Source organism: Hippopotamus amphibius, chromosome 9 (assembly GCF_030028045.1).
Source record: "Hippopotamus amphibius kiboko isolate mHipAmp2 chromosome 9, mHipAmp2.hap2, whole genome shotgun sequence".
Taxonomy (NCBI): Eukaryota; Metazoa; Chordata; class Mammalia; order Artiodactyla; family Hippopotamidae; genus Hippopotamus; species Hippopotamus amphibius.
In genome coordinates, this window is record NC_080194.1 from 122,902,248 (window position 1) to 122,926,026 (window position 23,779).

General features: G+C 39.7%; 1 protein-coding gene across 1 annotated transcript in view; it reads left to right on the forward strand.

Moving 5' to 3' along the window:
- LOC130860594 (ATP-binding cassette sub-family A member 17-like) overlaps positions 1-23,779 on the forward strand; it is a 137,088-nt gene that overhangs the window by 81,916 nt on the left and 31,393 nt on the right. The window contains exons 17-23 of the mRNA XM_057749001.1: positions 5,432-5,530; positions 12,979-13,141; positions 14,714-15,017; positions 16,914-17,187; positions 17,367-17,571; positions 18,166-18,385; positions 23,543-23,701. Of these exons, the coding sequence (XP_057604984.1) occupies positions 5,432-5,530; positions 12,979-13,141; positions 14,714-15,017; positions 16,914-17,187; positions 17,367-17,571; positions 18,166-18,385; positions 23,543-23,701 (1,424 nt within the window). The remainder of the gene's footprint in view (positions 1-5,431; positions 5,531-12,978; positions 13,142-14,713; positions 15,018-16,913; positions 17,188-17,366; positions 17,572-18,165; positions 18,386-23,542; positions 23,702-23,779) is intronic.

Here is a 23,779-nt window from a genome sequence, read left to right on the forward strand (position 1 = left end):
CGGGCCACACAGCAGGAGGTGAGCAGTGGATGAGCGAGCATAGCTTCATCTGCTGTTCCCCATCACTTCCCATTGCTTGCATTACTGCCTGAACCATCCTCCCTGCCCCATCTGTGGAAAATTGTCTTCTACAAAACCAGTCCCTGGTGCCAAAAAGATGGGGGACTGCTGCTCTATAATGTTCCATTGATCTATTTGTCTGTTTTTGTGCCAGTACCATACTGCTTTGATTGCTGTAGCTTTTTGTGTGATACCTCCAGCTCTAGTCTTCTTTCTCAAAATTTCTTTAGCTACTCAGGGCCTTTTGTGTTTCCATACAAATTTTAGAATTACTTGTTCTAGTTCTGTCAAAAATGTCATTGGTATTTTGATACAGATTGCACTGAATCTGTAGATTGTCTTGGGTAGGATGGTCATTTTAACAACAATTCTTCCAATCCATGAATACAGTATATCCACCTCTTTGTGTTGTCTTCAATTTCTTTCATCAGTGTCTTATAGTTTTCCAAGTACAGGTCTTTTATCTCCTTAGGTAGGTTTATTCCTAGATATTGTGTTCTTTTTATGTAACAATAAATGGGACTGTTTCCTTCATTTCTTTTTCTGATAATTTGTTGTAAGTATATAGAGATGCAATAGATTTCTGTATATTAATTTTGTATCCTGAAACTTTTACCAAATTCATTGATGAGTTCTAGTAGTTTTTTTTTGGTGGCATCTTGAGGATTTTCTATGTATAGTATCATGTCATCTGCAAACAGTGACTGTTCTACTTATTTCCTTACAATTTGGATTCCTTTTTTTTTTTTCTTCCTGTCTGATTGCTGTGGCCAGGACTTCCAACACTGTGCTGAGTGAAAGTGGCGAGAGTGAGCATCCTTGTCTTGTTCCTGATCTTAGAGGAAATGCTTTCAGCTTTTCACTGTTGAGTATGATGTTAGCTGCGGGCTTATATATAGCCTTTATTATGTTGATGAATGTTCCCTCTGTACACACTTTGTGGAGAATTTTTATCATAAATGAATGTTGAATTGTGTCCAAAAGTTCTTTCTGCATCCACTGAGATTATCATGTGATTTTTATTCTCTAAAATCTAGTTTGTTAATGTGGTGTATCACATTGATTGATTTGCAGATATTGAACCAACCTTGCATCCCTGGAATAAATCCCACTTGATCATGGTGTAAGAAACTTTTAGTGTGTTGTTGAATTCAGTTTGCTAATATTTTGTTGAGGATTTTTGCGTCTTTGTTCATGAGTGATATTGGCCTGTAATTTTCTTTTTGTGTGTGTGGTATCTTTCTCTGGTTTTGGTATCAGGGCCTTGTAGAATGAGTTTGGAAGCATTACTTCCTCTGCAATTTTTTGGAGTAGTTTGAGAAGAATTTTTATTCTTTAAATGTTTTGGTAGAATTTGGGACTTCCCTGCTGGTCCAGTGGCTCAACCCCTGGTAGGGGAACTAGATCCCACATGCATGCCACAACTAAGACTTCTCATGTCACTACTAAGTCCACATGCCACAACTAAAAAATCCTGTGTGCTGCAAATAAGCCCTGGTGCAGCCAAAATAAATAAATAAATATTTAAAAAAATAATAAATGTTTGGTAGACTTCACCTGTGAAGCCCTCTGGTCCTGGACTTTGTTTGTTGGAGTATTTTTTTAAATTACTGATTCAGTTTCATCACTGGTAGTTGGTCAGTTCATGTTTTCTATTTATTCCTGGCTTAGTCTAAGGAGATTGTACATTTCTGTGAATTTGTCCATTTCTTCTAGATTGTCCATTTCTTCTAGGCATATAATTGTTCATAGTAATCTCTTATATTCCTTTGTATTTCTGTGGTGTCCATTATAAGTTCTCCTTTTTCATTTCTGATTTTATTGATTTGGGCCCTCTGTCTTTTTTTCTTGATGAGTCTGGCTAAAGGTTTATCAATTTGTTTATCTTTTCAAAGAGTCTGCTCTGTTTCATCGATTTTTTTTCTATTGTTTTTTGTCTTTATTTCATTTATGTCTGCTCTAACATTTATGATTTATTTCCTTCTACTAACTTTGGGTTTAGTTTATTCTTCTTCTTCTAGTTCCTTTAGGTGTAAGTTTAGGTTGTTTATTTGAGATTTTTCTTGTTTCCTGAGGTAGGCTTCTATCACTATAAACTTCCCTCTTAGAACTGCTTTTCCTGCATCACATAGATTTTGGATTACTGTGTTTTCGTTTTCATTTGTCTCCAGGTATTTTTAAATTTCTTCTTTGATTTCTTCAGTGACTCATTTGTTGTTCATTAGCATATTGTTTAGCCTTCATGTGTTTGTGGTTTTTGCAGTGCTTTTCATGTAGTTGATTTCTAGTCTCACAGTGTTTTGGTCATAAAAGATGCTAGATATGACTTCAATTTTCTTAAACTTACTGAGACTTGTTTTTTGGCCTAGCATGTGACCTATCCTGGAGAATGTTTCCATATGCACTTGAAAAGAATGTGTATTCTCCTTCTGTTGAATGGAATGTTTTATATATATGTATATCCATCTGCTGTAATGTGTCCTTTAAGGCCAGTGTTTCCTTATTGATTTTCTGTTTGGATAGACTGTCTATTGATGTAAGTGGGGAGTTAAAGTCCCCTAGTATTATTATGTTACTATCAATTTCTCCCTTAATGTCTGTTAATATTTGCTTTATGTATTTAGGTAATCCTATGTTGGGTGCATAAATTGTTATATCTTCTTCTTGGATTGATCCCCTCATCATTATGCAATTTCCTTCTTTGTCTTTTGTTACAGCCTTTGTTTTGAAGTCTACTTTGTCTGATATGAGTATCACCACCCTGACTTTCTTTTCATTTCCATTAGCATGGAATACCTTTTTCTATCTTCTCATTTTTAGTCTGTGTGTCTTTAGATCTGACATCTCTAGTAGGCAACATATATATGGGTCTTATTTTGGTATTCATTCAGCCACTCTGTCTTTTGATTGGAGTATTTAGTCCATTTACATTTAAAGTGTAATTGCCAATTGTTAATTGTTTGGGGGTTGTTTTGTAGTTCTTTTTTTGTTTCATTATTCTTCTTTTGATCTCTTCCCTTGTGATTTGATGACTGTCTTTAGTGCTATGTTTGGATTCCTTTCTCTTTTTTGTGAGTATATCTACTACAGATTTTAAGTTTGTAGTTACCATGAGGTTTATGTATAGCAAACTATATCTATATCTATAGCTATATCTATAATTTCAAGTTGCTGATCTCTTAAGTTGGAACATATTTTAACAACTCTGAAGTTTTACTCTCCCCCCACCCCCTGCAATGTTTACTGTTTTTGACATCATATTTTACATCAATTTGTTTTGTGTATCTTGTAACTACTTATTGTGGATATAGACGATTGTACTACTTTTGTCTTTTAATCTTCCTAATAGCATTATAAGTAGTTGATTTAGTACCTTTACTGTATATTTGCCTTTACTAATGAGATTTTTCCTTTCATAATTGTCATATTTCTACTTGTGGCCTTTTCTTTTTGCTTAGAGAAGTCCCTTTAACATTTCTTGTGAAGCTAGTTTTATGGTGCTGAACTCTTACCTTTCATTGTAACACTTTTGATCTCCCCATTAAATCTGAATGAAAGCCTTGCTGTATAGAGTATTATTGGTTATAGGTTTTTCCCTTTCATCATTTTAAATATTGTGCCACTCCCTTTTGGCCTGCAGAGGTTCTGCTGAAATGTCAGCTGTTATGGGAGTCCCCTTGTACATAACGTGTTGCTTTTGCCTTGCTGCCTTTAATGTTACCTTTTTATCTTTAATTTTGCATTTTAACTACAATATGTTTTGGTGTGGCTTCTTTGGGTTAGTCCTTTTTGGTACTCTCTGTGCTTTCTGGGCCTGAATATCTATTTCCCTTCCCAGGTTAGGGAAGTTTTCAGCTATTATGTCTTCAAATGTGTTCTCGGCCGCTTTCTCTCTCTTTTTTGCTTCTGGGACTCCTGTAATGCAAATGTTAGTACACTTGATATTGTCCAAGAAATCTCTTAAACTGTCCTCATTTAAAAAAATTCTTGCTTCTGTTCAGCTTGAGTGATTTCCAATACTTTGTATTCTAGTTCACGGATCCATTTTTCTGTATCATTTATTCTACTGTTGATTCCTTCTAGTGTTGTTGTTGGGTTTTTTGTTTTTTTTTTTTTGGCTGCATTGGGTCTTTGTTGCTGTGTGCGGACTTTTTCTAGTTGTGGTGAGCAGGGGCAACTCTTTGTTGTGGTGCATGGGCTTCTCAGTGTGGTGGCTTCTCTTGTTGCAGGGCACAGGTTCTAGGTGCATGGGCTTCAGTAGTTGCAGCACACAGTCTCAGTAATTGTGGTGTGCAGGCTTAGTAGTGCTCAGTAGTTGTGGCTTGTGGGCTCTAGCGCACAGGCTCAGTAGTTGTGGCACACAGGCTTAGTTGCTCTGCAACATGTGGGAACTTCCAGATCAGGGATCAAACCCGTGTCCCCTGCATTGGCAGGCAGATTCTTAACCACTGCACCATCAGGGAAGTCCTCCTTCTAGTGTATTTTTTACTTCATTTATTGTATTCTTCACCTCTGTTTCATTCTTTTTGGTATTTTCTAACACTTTGTTGAACTTCTCACTGTGTTCTCCCATATTTTTCCTGAGTTCTTTGAGCATCTTTAGGATCATTACCTTGAACTCTTTATCGGAAATGACTTCACTTAGTTCTGCTTCTGGGGCTTTATCTTGTTCCTTCATTTGGAAAATATTCCTCTGTCACCTCATTTTGCCCAATTCTAGCTATTGTTATTTTTATGTATTTGATAGATTGTTTACACTTCCTGATCTTGGAGAAGTGGCCTTAGGTGGGGACGTCACATCCTATGCATCTGAGCAGTGCACTCCTGTCTGGTTACCAGAGCTCTATGCTCTACAGGTGCTTCCTGTATCAGCTATGCATGCTCTTCTGTTGTGGAAGGCTGACTACTCTGGGCAGTCTAGTAGGTGTGGCTGGCTCCTGGTCCAGTTGGTTGCCAGGCTCTCAGGGAAGTTATTTAACTTCTTAGCACTGTTCTCAATGAGCTGTTTAGAGGATTCACAGAGTTAATAAATGGAAAAGGGCTTAGAATGGCCCCTGGCATTTAGCAAGTATTACAAATGTAGCATTGTTATTTCTTTTTACTCAAAATAAAGGAGATGAATTAATAATTTATTTTGCATCTGCGATGTGCTATGTGTATGTGTGATTTGTCCTTACAGAAAGTTTTTTAAGTAAATGCTATTATGCTCATTGTTCAAGTTCAGTCATGAACCTAGAGAGGAACACAGTTGAGATTTGAACAAGTATCTTCTTGACTCCATAGCCCATGCTTTTCCTCTGTAGAAAGCCAAAGGTGATAATGAGGGATTCACCTTCCACCTTTGAGGAATAAAACTGCTCTTCCCTTCCAGGTTTGAATCTCTATTTACTGACTTGGAACTGAGGCAGGAAGAACTGGACATTGCCAGCTTTGGGGCCTCTGTTACCACTATGGAAGAAGTCTTCATTCGGTAAGCAAATACAAAACTATAGACCCAAAAAATCTTAGGGTTGAAAGGGATCTTAAACATTGCTCTGTGCTTGAATCCCTTCTGTAACATCCTCACTGAATGGTCTTCCAGCCTCTGACTAGTACTCCCAATAATAGGGATATTGGTTAATGTAGAAAATATAGAGTGTAATATCATCCAACAAACATAATTTTAACATAAATTTCTAGGAATGAAAAACGAAAAAAGACATTGTATTAGTTGGGATGCTTTTGATTGTAAGTAATAGATAACCCTAACTCAGCTGGTTTAAACAATTAGGAAGGTTTATTATTTCATCTAAAAAGTTTCCCAAGGTAGGGCAGCTTTGGGATTGGCTGATTCTTCCACCAAGCTATTTGAAAGTAAAGAAGCAGTGATGCTGGCTCAGTGCTAGGAAGGCCTTGAGAGGGGGCATTCCAGGTAAACTACCCAGGAGGCCACACTAGGCCATAAAGTGGCAAGAAGAACAGGTAAATATTATTTTATCCAATCTAGTAATATTTGTCTTCTAAATAGAATATGTAGGCCATTTATAGCATTACTTATGATACATTAAAATTTATATCTATCACTTTATTTTGTATTTTCTACTAGTCCTGCTTAATCTATATGGTTTATTCTCTCCCTTTTTTGGGTTATTTTTTCTCATTCTATATTTTCCTCCCTATTGCATGCTAGTCAGAAACTATATATTCTTATTGTATTATTTTAGTAGTAAGCCTAGATATTGAGATACACATATATAATTTATCAAAATCTCAGGTGAATTAATATCTTTACTCTGTTTCTGGAAAATACCAAGACCTTGGAACACTTTAATTTTATTCACACACATCCCACCATCACCAGCTTATATACTATTGTTATATATTTTATTTCTCTTTTTTAACTCCACAATACATTATTATTGTTGTTTGGGGAAGACAATGGTCATTTAAATTCATGTACATATTTAGCCCTTTCTGTTTTTCCCTCACGGTTCTCACACAACTTTCCTTCTGCTGCAGTACATTCTGTACCATATCCTTCACTGTTTTTACGCTGGTGCCCAACACTCTCTGTTATTTTGGTCTGGAACTGATTTTATTTCTCTCAGATTTTTGAAGGATATTTTCTTTGTTGATCCTTTTGCATTCGTTCTTACTGTAGCCATATATTTTAGGTATACTTCTTATAAATAGCATATAGCTGGAGTTTAAAAAATCATTAATTTGTCTTTTAAATAGAAGCTTTGGTCCTTTACAACTAATAAAAATTCTAATTTATTTGGCTTTAAATCTACCATGTTTTATATTTATGCCACCAATTCCATATTTTCTTATTTCCTTTCTAGTCTTTTGGATTGATTTAGCGGTTTTTTTTTTTTTTTTTTACTTTATATTTTCTCCTCTATTAGTTTAGAATTTGTAACTTATTTTGCTGTTCTCTTAGTGGTTATCCTAAGATTACAATGTGTTTTTAAAAATTTTTTATTTATTTATTTATTCTTTTATTTTATTGGCTGCGTTGGGTCTTCATTGCTGTGTGTGGGCTTTCTGTAGTTGTGGAGAGCAGAGGCTACTCTTCACCTCCGTGCTCAGGCTTCTTATTGCGGGCTCTAGGCACAAGGGCTTCAGTAGTTGTGGCACATGGGCTCAACAGTTGTGGCTCACGGGCTTAGTTGCTCTGCAGCAAGTGGGATCTTCCTGGACCAGAGCTTAAACCTGTGTCCCCCTGCATTGGCAGGCAGATTCTCAATCACTGTGCCACCAGGGAAGCCCACAACATGCATTTTTAACTTATTAAAATCTATTATAAACTAGTACATTTACCACATTCCAGACAATGCAAGGTATGTAGCACACTTAAATTCCATTAATCCCACTTACAGAGATATGTGCTATTTGGTTCAACTAATTCAATCCTGTATATATTTAAAAACCCATAATACATTACTGTTTTTGTGCAATCAGTATTCATTTAATGTTAGTACATATGCATAATATCACCTACATGTGGAATCTAGAAAATGATACAGGTGAACTTATTTGCAAAGCAGAAATAGAGACACAGACATAGAAAACAAATGTATGGATACCAAGGGGGGAAGGGAGGGTGGGATGAACTGGGAGATTGGGATTGACATATATACACTACTAGGTATAAAATAGATAACTATTGAGAACCTATGTGTATAGCACAGGGAACTCTACTCAGTGCTCTGTAGTGACCCAAATGGGAAGGAAATCCAAAAAAGAGGGGATATAGGTATACATATAGCTGATTCACTTTGCTGTACAGCAGAAACTAACACAACATTGTAAAACAACCATACTCCAATAAAAATTAATTTAGAAAAATAATTTAAAAAATAAAACATAAATTTAGCACATATTTACCCTTTGCATTGTTCTTTAATACTTCATTCACCCTTAAGCTTCCATCTAGGGCCATTTTCCTTCTGCCTAAACATTATCTATTTCCTTTAGTGGAGATTTTCTGGTGATAAAGTTTTTGTTTGCTTGAAATATATTTTTGGCCTTCATTTTTGAGGGAATTTTCCTTTGATATAGAATTTTACATTGGCAAGATTTTTTTTAAACACTTCTACAATGTCTTCTTTTGTCTTCTCTTGTCTTCTTTTTAAAACAGATTTATTGAGGTATAATTTACATACTGTAACATTAATCAGTAATTCACACCATAAAGTTTGATAGCTTTTAGTAAATTTACAGAGTTGTGTGACCGTAACCAAAATCCAATATTATAACATTTTCATCACTCTGGAAAGATCTTTCATGTTCATTTGCAAACGTTCTTTGTTCCCATCTCTAACCCAAGGCAACCACTAGTCTACTTTCTGTCTTTATATACTTACCTATTCTGGGCATTTCTGAAGAAGGGAATCATTTGGATTCACATGTGGAAAATCATACAGCATGTATCTTATATCTGGCTTCTTTCACTTAGAATAATTTTTTGGAGGTTCATTCATGTTGTAGTATGTATAATAAATACTTTTTTTTATTGTTGAATAGTACTCCGTTATATGAATAGATCATTTTTGCTTATCCATTCCATTCCATTGTCTTCTGGCTTCTGTTATGTCCACTGAGATGTCATCTGCCAATATTATTAATATTCTTTTAATGCAATCTGTCCTTTACCTCTGGCTGCTTTAAATATTGTTTTTTCTTTGTCTTAGGTTTTCAACATTTTTACAGTGATGTGCCTTTGCGTGGTTTGCTTTGTGTTCCTCTGCTTAGGAATTTTACCACTTTTCACATTGTGTTTGCTGATATTGGACAGTTTTGGAAAATTCTCAACCAATCTCTCTTCTAATCCATCCTCTCTTCCCACTCCTCCTGGGACTACTACTTATGCATGATTTTTCCCTTTCAGGTGTCTCATGTCTGTTATACCTTTTTTTTTTTTTTTTGGTTTATATTCATTATCTATTGCTGCATAACAAATTACCCTAAAACTTAGCAACCTTGAAACAACAAACATTTATTACCTCACAGTTTCTGTGGGTCAAGAGTCCAGGAGCTGGTTGATAGGTGCTTCTGGCTCAGGGTCCCTTTTGAGGTGCTTGTAGTCAAGCTGTTAGCCAGGGCTGCAGTCTCTAAAGGCTCAGCTGGGGAAGGATCCACTGCCAAGTTCACTCCTGTTGTTGCTGGCTGGCCTCAGTTCCTTGGTATCTATTGGCCTCAGTTTCTTACCATGTGAGCCTCTTCCCAGGTTGCTGGAGTGACCTTGTGATATAACAGCTGGCTTCCCCTACAGTGAGTGATCAGAGAAAGAGAGAAAGAGAGAAAACGTGACCAAGATGGAAGCTACATTCATTGTGTAACCTAATCTTGGAAGTGACATTTTATCACTTTTGCTATATTCTGTTCATGAGAAGTTAGTCACTAGGTTCAGCTCATAGTCAAAGGGAGGATATTAGCACAAGCAACAAAAGGAAAAATAAACAAGTAGAACTACATCAAAATAAAAAAGCTTCTGCACAGCAGAAGAAATGATCAACAAAATGAAAAGACAGCCTATTGAATGGGAGAAAGTATTTGCAGGCACTTATATGATAAGGAGTTAGTATTCAAAATATATAAAGAATTCATACAACTCAATAGCAAAAAAAAAATCCTATTTTTAAATGGGCAGAGGGCCTGAGTAGACTTTTTTCCAAAGAAAATATTCAGATGGCCAACAGGTGCATGAAAAGGTGTTCAGCATTACTAATCATTAGGGAAATGCAAATCAGAACCACTACAAGACATCACCTCACACCTGTTAGAATGGCAGAGAGACAGGAGATAACAAGTGTTGGCAAGGATGTGGAGAAAAGGGAACCCTTGTGTTCAGAGGTGGGAATATAAAATGGTGCACTCACTCTGGATAACAATATTGAAGGTTCCTCAAAAAATTAAAAATAGAACTACCATATGACCCAGCAATTCCACTTGTGGTTATATATCTAAAGGAAATAGACTCACTACCTCAAAAAGATATCTGTGCCCCCATGTTCATTGAAGCATTATTTATAATGGCTGAGCTGTAGAAACAACCTGTGTCCATCAACAGGTGAATGGATAAAGAAAATGTGATTGATACACACACACACATGCACACACGCACACACACGCGCGCACACACACACACACTATTTTGGCCATTTAAAAAAAAAAAGAAGAGGAATCCTGACATTTGCAACAACATGGATGGGTCTTGAGGGCATTACGCTCAGTGAAATAAGTCAGACACAGAAAGACAAACACTGTATGATCTCACTTATAAGTAGAATCTAAAAACAAAAACCAAACAGACCTCATAGAAACAAAGAATAGATTTGTGGTTGCCAAAGGCTGAAAGTAGGGAGGTGGGGGAACTGGGTGAAGGTGGTCAAAATTCTAACCCTCTAATCACATGGTTGTTGGTTCCCATGGCAACCAACCCCCATCCTTTCCTGCTTTCCAAAAGTCACCCCATTGGGCTTCCCTGGTGGTGCAGTGGTTAAGAATCCACCTGCCAATGCAGGGGACACGGGTTCAAGCCCTGGTCCAGGAAGATCCCACATGCCACAGAGCAACTAAGCCCGTGTGTCACAACTACTGAGCCTACGTGTTGCAACTCCTGAAGCCAGTGCGCCTAGAGCCAGTGCTCTGCAACAAGAGAAGCCACTGCAACAAGAAGACTGTGCACTGCAATGAAGAGTAGCCCCTGCTCTCTGCAACTACAGAAAGCCCACGCACAGCAACGAAGACCCAACACAGCCAATAAATATTAATTAATTAATTAATTAAAAATTAAAAAACAAAAGTCACCCATTAACATAACAAAAGATACTTTTATGGCTCTCATCACTAGAAATTTACAAGGGTTTTAGGCGCTCTATACCAGAACCGGGACAAAGATCAAATATCTATTTCTTATAAATCACAATAATCACAAAAGATAATAAGAAAAGCTTAATTTTCTCATGATTTGGCTACATTTTACTATTATCAGTGTTCTTGAGGTTATTTTTACATCTACTTACATCTGTATGATGGAAATGCTATGTTGATAATTTGAAATCAATCATGGTGAGAGTATTTACCACATGGAAATTGATAAACAGTATAAATTGGGGTTTAATTTAATGATTTGTTGATTACCTAGATTAAAAAAATGATTGAGAAAATGTCAGTAGTGTGAATTAAGCTTAAAAGTGTGTCATATCTGAAGCAATTTCATTAAGAATGGAATTTGAGGAAATACTCTCTCAGTATTAAAAAAGTGTTATTCAGTCCAACAAAAATGTTGCTCATCTCATGGATGAATGAGTGAAGTTCTAACATACATCTGTTGTTGCACTTTTATTTTAATCATCAACGTTAGTTAAACCATCAACCAATGTTCTTGTCAGAACTATACTCAGAGAACCACACACTGCCCACTGCCACATAAGAGCACCATCTTGGGAGCTGAGCCTCCTGTCCCAGTCCAGCCTTCAGGCAACTGCAGTCTGGCCGATAGCTTGACTGCAACCTGAGGAGAGTCCCTGAGATAGAACCACCCAGCTGAGCCACTCCCAAATTCCTGACCCACAGGAAATGTGTGAGAACGTAAATGGTTACTGTTGTTTTAAGATGCTGGGACTACCCTGGTGGTCCAGTGGTCTAAACTCAGTGCTTCCAATGCAGGGGGTACAGATTCAATTCCCGATCAGGGAACTAAGATCCCACATGACGTGCTGCGCAGCCAAAAGATTTAAGAAAAAAAAAAAGCTAAATTTTTGGATAAAATAAATAACAATTCACTGTCTTTTGCAAAACCATGCTGGAGGGAAAATGAGCCACAGATAACTGGGTTATTTTATTATTTTGTTGTGACAAATTACTAGCAGTAGAATAACTGGCCCAAAGACTATGAATAAAAATATGTTTCTTGACCTAACAGTTTGCTGCCAACAATGAATACATCTCTTTGCTTTGAGTGGGGGCTTTGGCAAACTTTTTCTTAAAGGGCCAGGTAGTAAATACTTTAGGCTACGTAGGCTTGGTAGCATAATCAAGGGTATTATGTAGGCACTTAGATAACCATCTAACCATGTAACCATTTAAAAATGTAAAATCCTGGATTGAACTTGGTGTACCCCCCCCCCAAAAAAAAAAATTAAAAAAAGTAAAATCCTGGGACTTCCTTGGTGGCACAGTGGTTAAGAATCTATCTGCCAATGCAGGGGACATGGGTGTGATCCCTGGATCCCACATGCCTCAGAGCAACTAAGCCCGAGAGCCACAACTACTGAAGCCCAGGCACCTAGAGCCTGTGCTCCACAACAAGAGAAGCCACCACAATGAAAAGCCCAAGCACACTGCAACAAAGAGTAACCCCTGCTCTCCGCAACTAGAGAAAAAAGCCCATGTGCAGCAACAGAGACCCAATGCAGCCAATAAATAAATAAATAAGTATTTTAAATAATAAAATAAAATAATATTAACATATAAAATCCTTTCAGAGCTCAATGCCATACAAATACAAGGCCTTGGGCTGGATTTGGCCCACTGGCCATAGTTTACAAATCCCTGGCCTAGACTATCAGCAATGCTGCATTTTATAATTTATAGGTTTACTCATAAAATAGATATTAAGTGATATTTTTGTTTTAATTTGTGTGTGGTATCTTTTAAGGAAAGTAATTAAATCTGTTTATGCTAGTGTTGCCTCAGTTATTTGGAAAAGCCATTGATCAGTTAATTCAGTTCTTAGTGCCTATTTAAGACCTTTCTAGGCAGTATATACTTGCTAGCTGTATATAATCTTGGTGCAGTTCTTTTTTTCTTTCATTTTTCTTGTCCTAACTTATTTTTTTCATATCTTACATGACTTTCATTCTTAATCCAAACAAAATGAAATGTGATTTTGAGAATTTTTATTTCTTTTTTGTTTTTGGTTTGGTTTAGGGTTAGTAAGTTGGTAGATTCCAGTATAGATATGCAAATCATCAAGCTTCCATCCTTCCATTCTCACCCGCTGGTTAGCAGAGTTCCTGTTGACAGAATTAAACGTCTTCATTCAAGGATTTTCTCAATACGGTCTGGCCTACCAATCCAACCAAACACTGGGGTGAGCAAATATTTCAAATGCATGCAAGAAAGCAGATTTTTTTCGTTCTTCGAATCATGATATTATTCTGTCAAGAGGTATATATCAGTCTTTAATAGGGGCTTAAGAAAAAATGTGCAGATTTTAGGCATAAAAGAATGGCTCTGCGGGGTTTCAGCAGTACCATGCTCTTTGCTCCAGTTCAAAGGCAGAATGCTGGTGTTTTCTGACCAGGATCAACCCAAGGACATATCAGAAAAGATCATAGAAAAGGTTATGGCCATTCCTTTTACCAGGAAGAAGAAAGAATAAAAGCATTAAATCTACTGGCCAAAAAACATATTTAATCTTTCTTTTTAATCTTTCGCTATGAAACAGATCATGTATTGTACCACCTGGAATTTAAATTAAAAAAAATATAGTGTTATGAAATACATGGACAACCTACAACATTCTTTTAATGCTTAAAAAAAGAATATTGATATGCATTTTATATAGTGGTCTTGATTTAGCTATCTATAAGCTATGCTACAAAATAATGAGACTGGTTTTCATGGGTTAGTGAAGAGATTAATCTCATTGTTTCATAGTCTTAAATCACCTATTCAAGGGGAAGCTGCTATTCTTGGAGCCTCCAAGTTGGAAAGGGTCTTGGAGATCATCTAGGCCAGCTGCTTTCTTATACAGGAGGCTCTTCTCCAACCCCCAGGAAGGATCTATCTGGCCTCTACTTGGCCAAGCTTTGCTTTTGGAAACAGCTCCAGAACCTTCCTAGGAAGTATTTCTCAGAGCACTGCCTCTGACAGGTTGATAGCAGTGCCTTTTGATGAATGCTTGAGGGGAAAGGAGCCTCCATCATGTCGAATGTGGGAAACTTGGGGGGTGCTTGGTAGAGACTTCCAGGATTTTCTTTTGGTATTTTGGGAACAAGGAACACTGGAACCTGAGGCTTGAAGCCCCCCACCCCCAGCCTGCCCCAGCTAGTGCCACGCCACAGAGAAGCTGGGTGGGAGCATGCGGTGCCCACCTCCAGTCTGTTGCCTCTGGGCCCAGCACTGGATCTTGGGATCTCAGTGCACAGGACTACACACTTTGATATTTACTGTCAATGCGACAGGGACATCTCTGTGGACGTCCTGCATACTTATACAAGTAGACCTGTAGGATACATTACTGGACGTGACATTTCTAGATTAAAGATTGTGTGATACCAAATTAATTTTATTCATTCAGTTAATTTGTTTTCTAAAAAAGTTATACCAAATTAAAACGCCAGCAATGGTATTTTCCCCATATCCTCATCAACTTAAAATTTTTACCAATCTGGTAGGTAAAAAACAATTGTATCATGTTTATATTTGGTATCTGTTTAGGCTACTCTTCCAGACTGTTTCCAATCTGTGCCTTCTTTTTCTGCCATTAAATGTTAATCAAATGATTAGGTCAAAGAACTCTAATCTGAAGCAATGTTTAACATAATCAAAATGTTAGACACAATATGAGAGAATACAATTGGACATAAGCCACTTAACTGCCTGCCAGCTTCTACCTGTGACCATATTAATGGTGTATCCCTCTTTTTTTAAATTGTAGTTCAGCCTTCTCTGCCAACAATTCTATGCCATGTTCTTGAAAAGGGCTACATATTCTTGGCGCAACTGGATGATGATGCTGTCAATACAGATCCTGGTACCTCTGGTGATCCTTATAGTCAGCTTCTCATTCCTCAACTTCAGTACAAGCGTGGAAAATGTCCCCTTGGAGCTGACCCTAAAAACATATGGTCAAACTATTGTTCCATTCTTTATTTCTCCAAACTCCAGGCTGGATCCTCAGCTTTCAGAACGTTTTACAGATATGCTTATGGCTGAGGGACAGATTCCTCTGCAGCTGCTAAGTAAGTACTAGGCCCAGGAAAACGGGGCAAGAAGCAGGCCCATTGCTCCCTGTAGTGAAGCCATGTGCTTCCAGGCCATGTGATGCTCCCTGAAGTCAGAGTGAATAACTAGAAGTCTCAGAAAAACATCTTTCAAAAGCCAAATGACAGGAAAGGAAGAGTTCCTAGAAATGAGACCAAATTGTGTCTTTCTAGGGACTAAAGCTTGTCAAAAAATGAAGTTGATAAATTTTCTGTTACGTCTGAATGCATTGAGAAGAGATTTACACTTCTACCAAGGGAGTTTGTGGGTAACTTAGTGATAGATGAAAAGAAAACTAAGCAAATGAGAAAAAGAGAACATTATTAACTTCAGAGAGGGAAGTTGTACAAAAAAAGAAATACGTCATAATATACTACTTGGTTCAGCTGTGAATAACTTTTACTTTGTCATAGTAATGTCAAAACTGACTTAGACTGAATTTATGATACAACTCTAGGGGGAAAAGAGTGGAGGGGAAAGTCATAGGGGGCGGTGATAGTCATACGAGAACAAAGTCTTTGCTTCCAAGATAGGATGTCAATAGAGAAATGGGCTATTTAGCAATCCGAAGAAATACCAACTAAAAGATTTCAAAGAGGTTGTCTCTAGTGAGCAGGTACCAGGGATGGTGACAGGTAGGCCATGGCATTGCCATTTCTCATTGTAAGTTTTGTATAATTGTTTGATTTTTTTAAATTACATTCAAGCTATATTTTAATTTAAAATAAAATTTTAATCATTTTTTTTTTAGTAAAGATACCAAATGCAGAACATGATGTAGCAATATGGTTGGAATTGTAGTGTCCTACCTCTCCAAACGTTGGTTTCCTCTACTGCAAAATGGAGAGAATAATAAACCTTTCCTCACATTGTCATCAGAGGATTCCTTGAGGAGGTGCCTATCATGGGCTTTGCACACTGTAACATTGGCAATCAGTAACCTTCAGCCACTGGTACAATTATCATTATTGTTGTTGCTGTGACTGAAGGTCCCTTCCAGCACTAAAAATTCCAGAATTCTAGGTGGATCATATCATTCACTTGACACTGTATACTGGGAGTCCAGTGATGAACAGTGTTACCACCAGCCCTTGATGAGCTTCTAGCCCAGAGATCATGTGGAGTTACATTATAAAAGAACAGTAAATGATGGTCACATAGACATATCTCAGCCTTGGAGGGCCAGAGGACGCTCCAGAGTTAAAAGCCTAAGGTATGAATAGGAACTGACCCATAGCAGGGGAGCGTAACCCAAAGAACATTCCAAACCACGAGAAGAGCATTTGTAAGCATGGGGAATGGTAAGTCCTTAGGCATGGCTAAAATTTCAGGACAGGAAGCATAGTTTGGATAGCAGCTGGGCACTGTAGGTCCTGTGTAGGAGTTCAGCTTTATCCCAAGAGCAGGGGCAGTCACTTGAAATTTTTGGGTAGGGTGCATGTAATCACAGATGTCCTTTCAGGTGAGACTGGGGGGACTAGATAGGAGGTAAGGAGCTCCGTCAGAACCACACAGTCCAGGGAAAGCTGGTGGGGCCTGGGCTGCATCAAGGCCATAGGGAGGAGGGGAGTAGACAGGGTGAGATTTAAAAGATGACTAGACAAGACCTTTTTCTACGGCTCCAGTCAGTGAAACGAAAACTTTCTTGAGGCCCCAGGGCCATGGGGCTTATGCAGGAGGCAGCCCTGAGGGCAGAGGGGACCGCTGGAATTCAGGGCACAGCCACGTCAGGAGGAGCCCACTTACAGACGTGGGTTGGGGTTGGTGATGAGATAGATACCCAGGAGGAGCAGTGGTTAGGGGAGGCCAAAGGCGAGTCTTCTCTGCCTCACTGCGCCTGGTATGATGCTCTGAGATGGTCTGCTCTCTTCTAGGTCCAGTGGAGCCATTCCTCCTGAAAAAGTTAGAGGAGGAACCCGAGGTCTTTGATCAGAACTACCTAGTGGCAGCTTCCTTTGAAGACGTGGGGGACCACACAATAGTAACAGCACTATTCAACAACCAGGCATACCATTCCACTGCCCTGGCACTGGCACTGGTGGACAATGTCCTCTTCAAGTTGCTTTCTGGTGCCAGGGCTTCAATAACGGTATTCAACCACCCTCAACCTCAGTCAAACATGGAGACCTCGGAGAATATCTTGTATGAGTATGTGTGACTTTCCTTCCCTCCTCAGTCTTCTCCCTTTGCAGTGCTTCTCCCTTTACCACCTACTTCCTCCTTTTTATGTTTTTTGTTTTAATCACAAATTGTTATTTTGGAATATGGTTGCTGTGAGCAGTTCTATTTAAACGGCTACCTCTCTTCTTATATCCTGTCTTTTGCAGGGGCCCTAAAGGACATTATCTTGTTATCAACTTGCTTTTTGGAATGGCTTTCCTGTCTAGCTCTCTTTCCATCTTGACAGTCAAAGAGAGATCTGTCAAGTCCAAGCAGGTCCAGTTCATCAGTGGTGTTTACGTGGCTACTTTCTGGCTCTCAGCTCTGCTGTGGGACCTCATCTCCTTCCTCATCCCCACTCTGCTGCTGCTGGTGAGCTGCATGGTGCTTAGGCCCTTCCCCTGCACATCACAGGGGGCTTGCCTTGGGGACCCTGTGAAGAACAAGAACCCGACTTGAAGTCTAGGCTGGCAACTAAGCCCCTTATTGGCCACAAAGGGTGTGAAAGCACCTTCATGGCTGACCCTCGATAAAAGATGAGTTCAGTTCCAGCATCATTAGGAGCAGAGTGGCCTGCTCTAGGGTTTCTAATTTGTCTTCCCCACAACTGCTGCCTCAAGCTAGTAAAAGACAGTGCCTTGGGGACATGTGTTTATAGCCCAGAAATAGCTCACCAGGGCACCAAGGGGTGCAAGTTTGTTGTGACTGAGTTGTGCAGCTTGAGGTTCCCTGATCATTTTGCACAATGGATCACGTCCTCCTTTGTTCTGCCTCTGACCCCTGATCTCACTGCACTGATTCCCAGGGGCAGAGCCAGCTGTCTCTGTGCTGCTGGATGAGTGAGGGAAGGGAGTACTGATAAAACCTTATCTACCCTATTTTTAAAATTGAGATTATCATATCCTTTCTCTAATGCTTGGGACTGACTCTTAGTGACTTTTCCAAATTCTACCCCGCTTTCCTAAGGTATTGTTTTTGTACTACAATGAAGAAGCATTTACGCACCCGGCAAACATCCCAGCTGTTGTCTCGATGCTAATGCTCTATGCCTGGGCGATCATCCCCTTCATCTACTTGACCAGCTTCTGCTTTGACAGTGCAGGTAGTGCCTGTGTTAAGCTCATCATCACGCTCACCTTTTTGAGCATTGGCCCCCTTGTTCTCGTCTCAGTCACAAGTGAAAAAGGTGAGGACCATCACGTCTACACATCACACAGCTTTAACTCTCCCTCCAGCAGGCACAGAAGTTGTACCCACGAAGGGCCTGTGTGAGGCTCTTCTCAGCAGCTGTCATTGGAAGAGCCCCAAACTGTCAATGTCCCAAACATGTATCTCCAGGAGGACGGAGACACACGGTGGTTATATCCATCAGCAGAGTATGCTCAGCAACAAAGAGGGAACAGATGCTCACCACGTGCAGCAGTGCGGACAAACATCGAAACAGGGCGCTGCGTGGCAGAGACACACTCTGAGCCAGAAAAGCATTTGCCTCGGAGCTGGGGGGAGGGTTCTCTAAATGGAGATCTTAGGAAACTTTCTGAAGTGATGGAAACATTCCATATCTTGATCGAGGTGTTGGTTGCATGGGCATAAATATTTGTCAGAACTCATCAAACTGTCCACTTATGATCATGCATTTCACTGAAATAAATTGTTCCTCAGTTTAAAAGAAGGTAATAATAAGCCAGGGTTGGATGAAGGCTGCTTGGTATTGTGTAATTAGAGTCAAAGAAGTTGAGGAGTGAGCCAGCATTCATACCGCATCTTTTAAAACCGACATCTTTGTGTCTGTGCTGCCATCTCTCTCTGGGTCAGGGTTGGATAGCCACGATCATATTTTACATCTGTAATGTTCTTTTTCGTTTGTTTTTATGCTGACCACCTCCTTTAAACTGACTTTGGGGTTTTGCTGGTGTCTCTTTTTTTTAATATAAAAATATGTTAGCATCTTCTGTTTTTATCTTGGAAGTCATTCTGTGTCTTAAAGGACATGTATGTATTCTCTATGTTGAATTTATTCTACTAGTCTAACTCTGAGTTTGTGGTGTCTTTTCTAGTTCTCATATATACCACCTGTGGAATTTCAGAGGTAGAATTATTTTCATCTGAGAGGATCATAGAAGTGACAGTGTTTTGACTTTATGATCTAAGTAGAACAAAAAGCACACTGTAGGCAAAGGAAAGGGGGTACACAAAGGCCTGTCCTAAGGGAAGCCCAATCCAGCAGTTCTTAACTGAAAACTGCCTCCGAGATTCACTGATCAGCACTTAAAAACATCCCGCGTGATTCCAACACAGGTGGTCCAGGGAATCACTCTGAGAAATGCTGCCCTTATCTCTGGGGAGAATCTAAGGATTCCTCCCTTTCTCCTCTCCTCTGCCACTCAACCCACCCCAGAGGGACAAGCGCCTGAAAGTCCAAGGACACTGAGGGCCCTGATGGGAGTGGAGCTTTTAGAGAAGATGACCAAGCTAGCACCTGACTCTCTGGACATTCTCTCTGGCTCCCTTGGCCTTGCTGGGATCCATTTCTTCTTCAGTTGCTTCATGATATTTATTCTCTTCCTTCCAGTGCAGCAATAACAAGGACCAAGGTACTTCTTCTGCTTAGCAGGAGGCACCTTCCAACTTAAAAGCTAACTGGAAATCGGTTGAGTCAAAGGGGAGGGAGTCTGGGACAAGACAAGAAGCTTCATCTCTGGGCTGAGGAAAAGGATGCCAGTGCCTTCAGGGGCTCCATCCCTACTCCCTGAGAAAGAAAACTATATATTAGAGGCTGGTCCTTGGCCCTTGAACACACGCCCTGGAGGCCTCATTAAGATGCTGTCACCATGGCAGTAGACAGGGAGTTACGAAAGCTAAATCTGAGCTCTCTTTTTCCTGAGACTCCACTAAAATGATAGCAAAGGGAATAAAATATATGAATTCACAATGGAGAAGCATCTAAAGTGCGTTCAGAGGGGGAAATGGCTGAGCAAGGACCTAATTCAGTGACACAGAATCCTGGAAAGCTTAGGACTGCAGAGAAAGGGAGTGAAAGAGTCCATTTCATCTCCACTGGGCCTACTCCCACTCCCCACCTGGAAGCAGTCAGAGATCCCTCCTCTTGATGAACTGAACCTGCTTCCAAAAGAGACCGACACGTTATGGATTGGTCCCTACCCCCATACACAAAGCTAGCAGTTCACCTCCTGGTGCCTCATTTGTCTCTCTGAAAAGACAGACAATAAAGGATCACTGAACACTTGAGGGTGGGAGCCAAGAAAAGACAGAGACTAAAACAAACCAACAAAACGGAGATACGGGTAGGGAAATGCAGGAAACAAAACAAAACAAAGATTTTGGAAAAGATTGCATCTAAAAGATTGCAACAGAATTCCATGAAGAAGAAAAACTTTGAGAACAAGAAAGAGCTGATTGCCAAAATAAAAATTTAGCAGAAGGGCCAGAAAATAAAATCAATTAACCTCCCAGAAAGTAGAGCAAAAAGATAAGAGAAGTAGAGAAGTTGAGAGAAAAGACAGGTAACGTGAGAGTAAGTCCAGGAGATGTTGTTATATTCAATTGATAAGCATCTCAGAAAGAGAAAACAGAGGAAATGAAGTTGAGGAAACTACAGAAGAAATAAAACAAGAAAATTTCCTAGAGTAGAAGAAAACAAACTTCAAGACTGAAGGGATCCATCCAATGTCCAACACTGAAGAAAGACCCAGATGCTTCCTGGAAGACAATGAGCTCTATACTGAATTCAGGCGTCAGTCAGGTGGAGGGACAGGACAAAGACAATTTCAGATGGGCAAATGGAAATTGAACCCACCACATCACTTCTGTAGAAAATTAATCAAGGATATAGGCCAGCAAAGTGAAGGAGTAAAGTAAAGGAGAAAGAAGACATGGGCTCCAGAAAAGGATGGATCCTGCCCAGGAGTGTGGCAGAGAAAAGTCCCTCAGTTGGAGGTGTGGACGGTTTGTGACCTCTCCTCCATCTTCAACCAGCTTTGAAGTAGGATTCACAGAGAAGGAAGGAAGGAAAACAAGCAGTAGCTGTAAATACCTGTTCCTTTGGTTACACGTATTGTTGGTGAACACTTTCTCTGATTCTGATAAGGGTGAGCTTGGGGCATGGGGTTGTCACCTCTCAGATTTCAACCGCTCCTCTCTTTGGGGCCTGAAGACCATCGCTGAACAGGGGAAGGTCTGGGAGGAGACCGTGGCTGACTGCTCATTCCCAGGCTGGACTCATGAGCCTTGCTCAGTGGTTAAGTCTTCCTCTTTACCCCACACAGGAGCTGCAGTGCTGATGTTCTGGTAGTTTTCCCCTCTCCCCTCTACCTCAGTCTCCAGCTTAGATTTCTAAATTTAGAATTCTAAAGAGAGAAAGTTAGGAGGACATGACCCACTGTGCCTCCTGCCCACTGCCGTATCTGCCACCTTTGCAGCTGTCCTACTGAGGCATGGCCTTCTCAGATGCAGCTGTCTGGTCACCAGAGCCATGAGCTTGGGGCCTTAGCGACAGTGTGGAGCCACAACCAAGTTGTGCCCCAAACTGCACCTCCAGCCCCTTGGGTGGACCCTGGCTCTGATGCTCAGTTTCTGGGTCCTGGCCCAGGAAATGTTGGTCTGGAGACCTCATATCCAAGTTCAACTCACATCACAGTGACCTCCACTGACAAGAATTTCACAGATTGACGCTCAGAAGCTGTACTACTCTAAATCCAAGCCCTGAGAGTAGACTTCATTTTTCACATGAAGAGTTCATTCAGCCTCTCTTCGGGGAATCTGTAAGTCACACATCCATGGGCTCTCTCCCTTGAACTACTCGCTGGTTTAGAGCTGGTGGTGTGACTAGTCATGAAGTCTGAAACTAGAGCTCTAATCCCACCCCGTTATTTCCGCTTTCTGTTGCTGAAGATATGTTGTGGTTTGTGAAGGGTGGCAGCTAGCAGCATGTGGAGTTATTGGGATAAACATGAAGCAGCCTGTGGGTTGGGTGAGGGCTCGATGATGTTTGTGGACTGTAAATGTGTCCCCATTGCTGATTCAGCACACTGTGAGTTAATACTCTTACAAGTTAATTAGCTTATTAGTAGTATATTTATTTTGCAGAGCAGTTGTGTTTATTTATTGTAAATAAACATTTAAAATATTTTAAATGTACCACAGTTTATTTATAATACCGTATGGCATTTCTTCACTTTTCAATATAATATGAACCTAAAAAATTGGCTTCTTTAAGCTCTAAGAGGCCCCAGTTTCTATATATCTATTTTATGACCAGCCAATTTACTGACCTCTCTTTTATTTCTTTTTTTAATTGAAGTATAGTTGATTCACAATGTGTTAATTTCTGCTGTACAATATAGTGATTCAGATGTACACAGATATACATTCTTATCCATTTTGGTGTATCACAGGATATTGAATATAGTTCCCTGTACTATACAGTAGGACCTTGTTATTTATCCATCCTATATATAATAGTTTACATCTGCTAATCTCAAACTCCTACTCTATCCCTTCCCCAACCCCCTCCCCCTTGACAACCACAAGTCTGTTCTCTATGTTTGTGAGTCTGTTCTCTCTTTTCTTTCTTTCTTTTTATTATTATAATTAAAAAAAAAATTTTTTTTTTGGCTGCAAGGCTTGCGGGATCTTAGTTCCCCGACCAGGTGACCAGGGATCGAACCTGTGTCCCCTGCATTGGGAGCTTAGAGTCCTAACCACTGGACCATCAGGAAATCCCCTCTCTTTTATTGCTAATAGCACTTTGGTTGATTCTTGTGGCTTTTCTAGCTACATGATAGTGTGCAGCACCTGCAAATAATGATAGTTTTGTCTCCACAAACTGTACAGGCAGGAACTGTGTTCTTATCTACCTGTATGATGACACTCAAATAACTCCAAAGCTGGCCCACCAGACTCTTCTGTCTGGCCCTAACTCATTTGTAAACCTCCAGTCTTCAAATTCACCACTTCCACAGATGCATCCCATACTGCAGCCATGATCTTGCTGGTTTTCTCAGACATTCCAAGCTCTTTCTGATTCATCTGCATAAACAATTGGAATAGAAGTAAAATGACAGATTCAGAAAGCACTGCAAAAGAAAAATACTTATGACTTGGAGGATGGATGACTACAGAGGAAGAGGGAACAATGGGAGTCAAGGAGAACTGATTTCTGGTCTTGGGCCTGGGATTGTGACGTGCAGAGACAGATATAGCAATAGATAAAGATAACAGATCCTTTACACAGGATAAAAGACACAGTGGGTTCAGAGAATTGCTAGAGGATGTGCCCTTTTCTTCCTGAAAGACGAGTTCATATTTTCTTTTCCCCTCACAGATGTAGGCTACACCTTGGTCTCAGAATCTTTGGATCACACATTTCTACCGCTTCCGGGCCACTGCCTGGGGATGGCTTTCTCCAACTTATATTACAACTTTGAACTACAAAAGTTTTGCAGTGCCAAGAGCCTGAACCAGACTGAGTGCAATCAAGTGTGTAAGTATTGCAAACAGAATTTGTTAATTACATTTTTTATTGAGATATAATTCATGGAAAATTCGCCGTTTTAAAGTA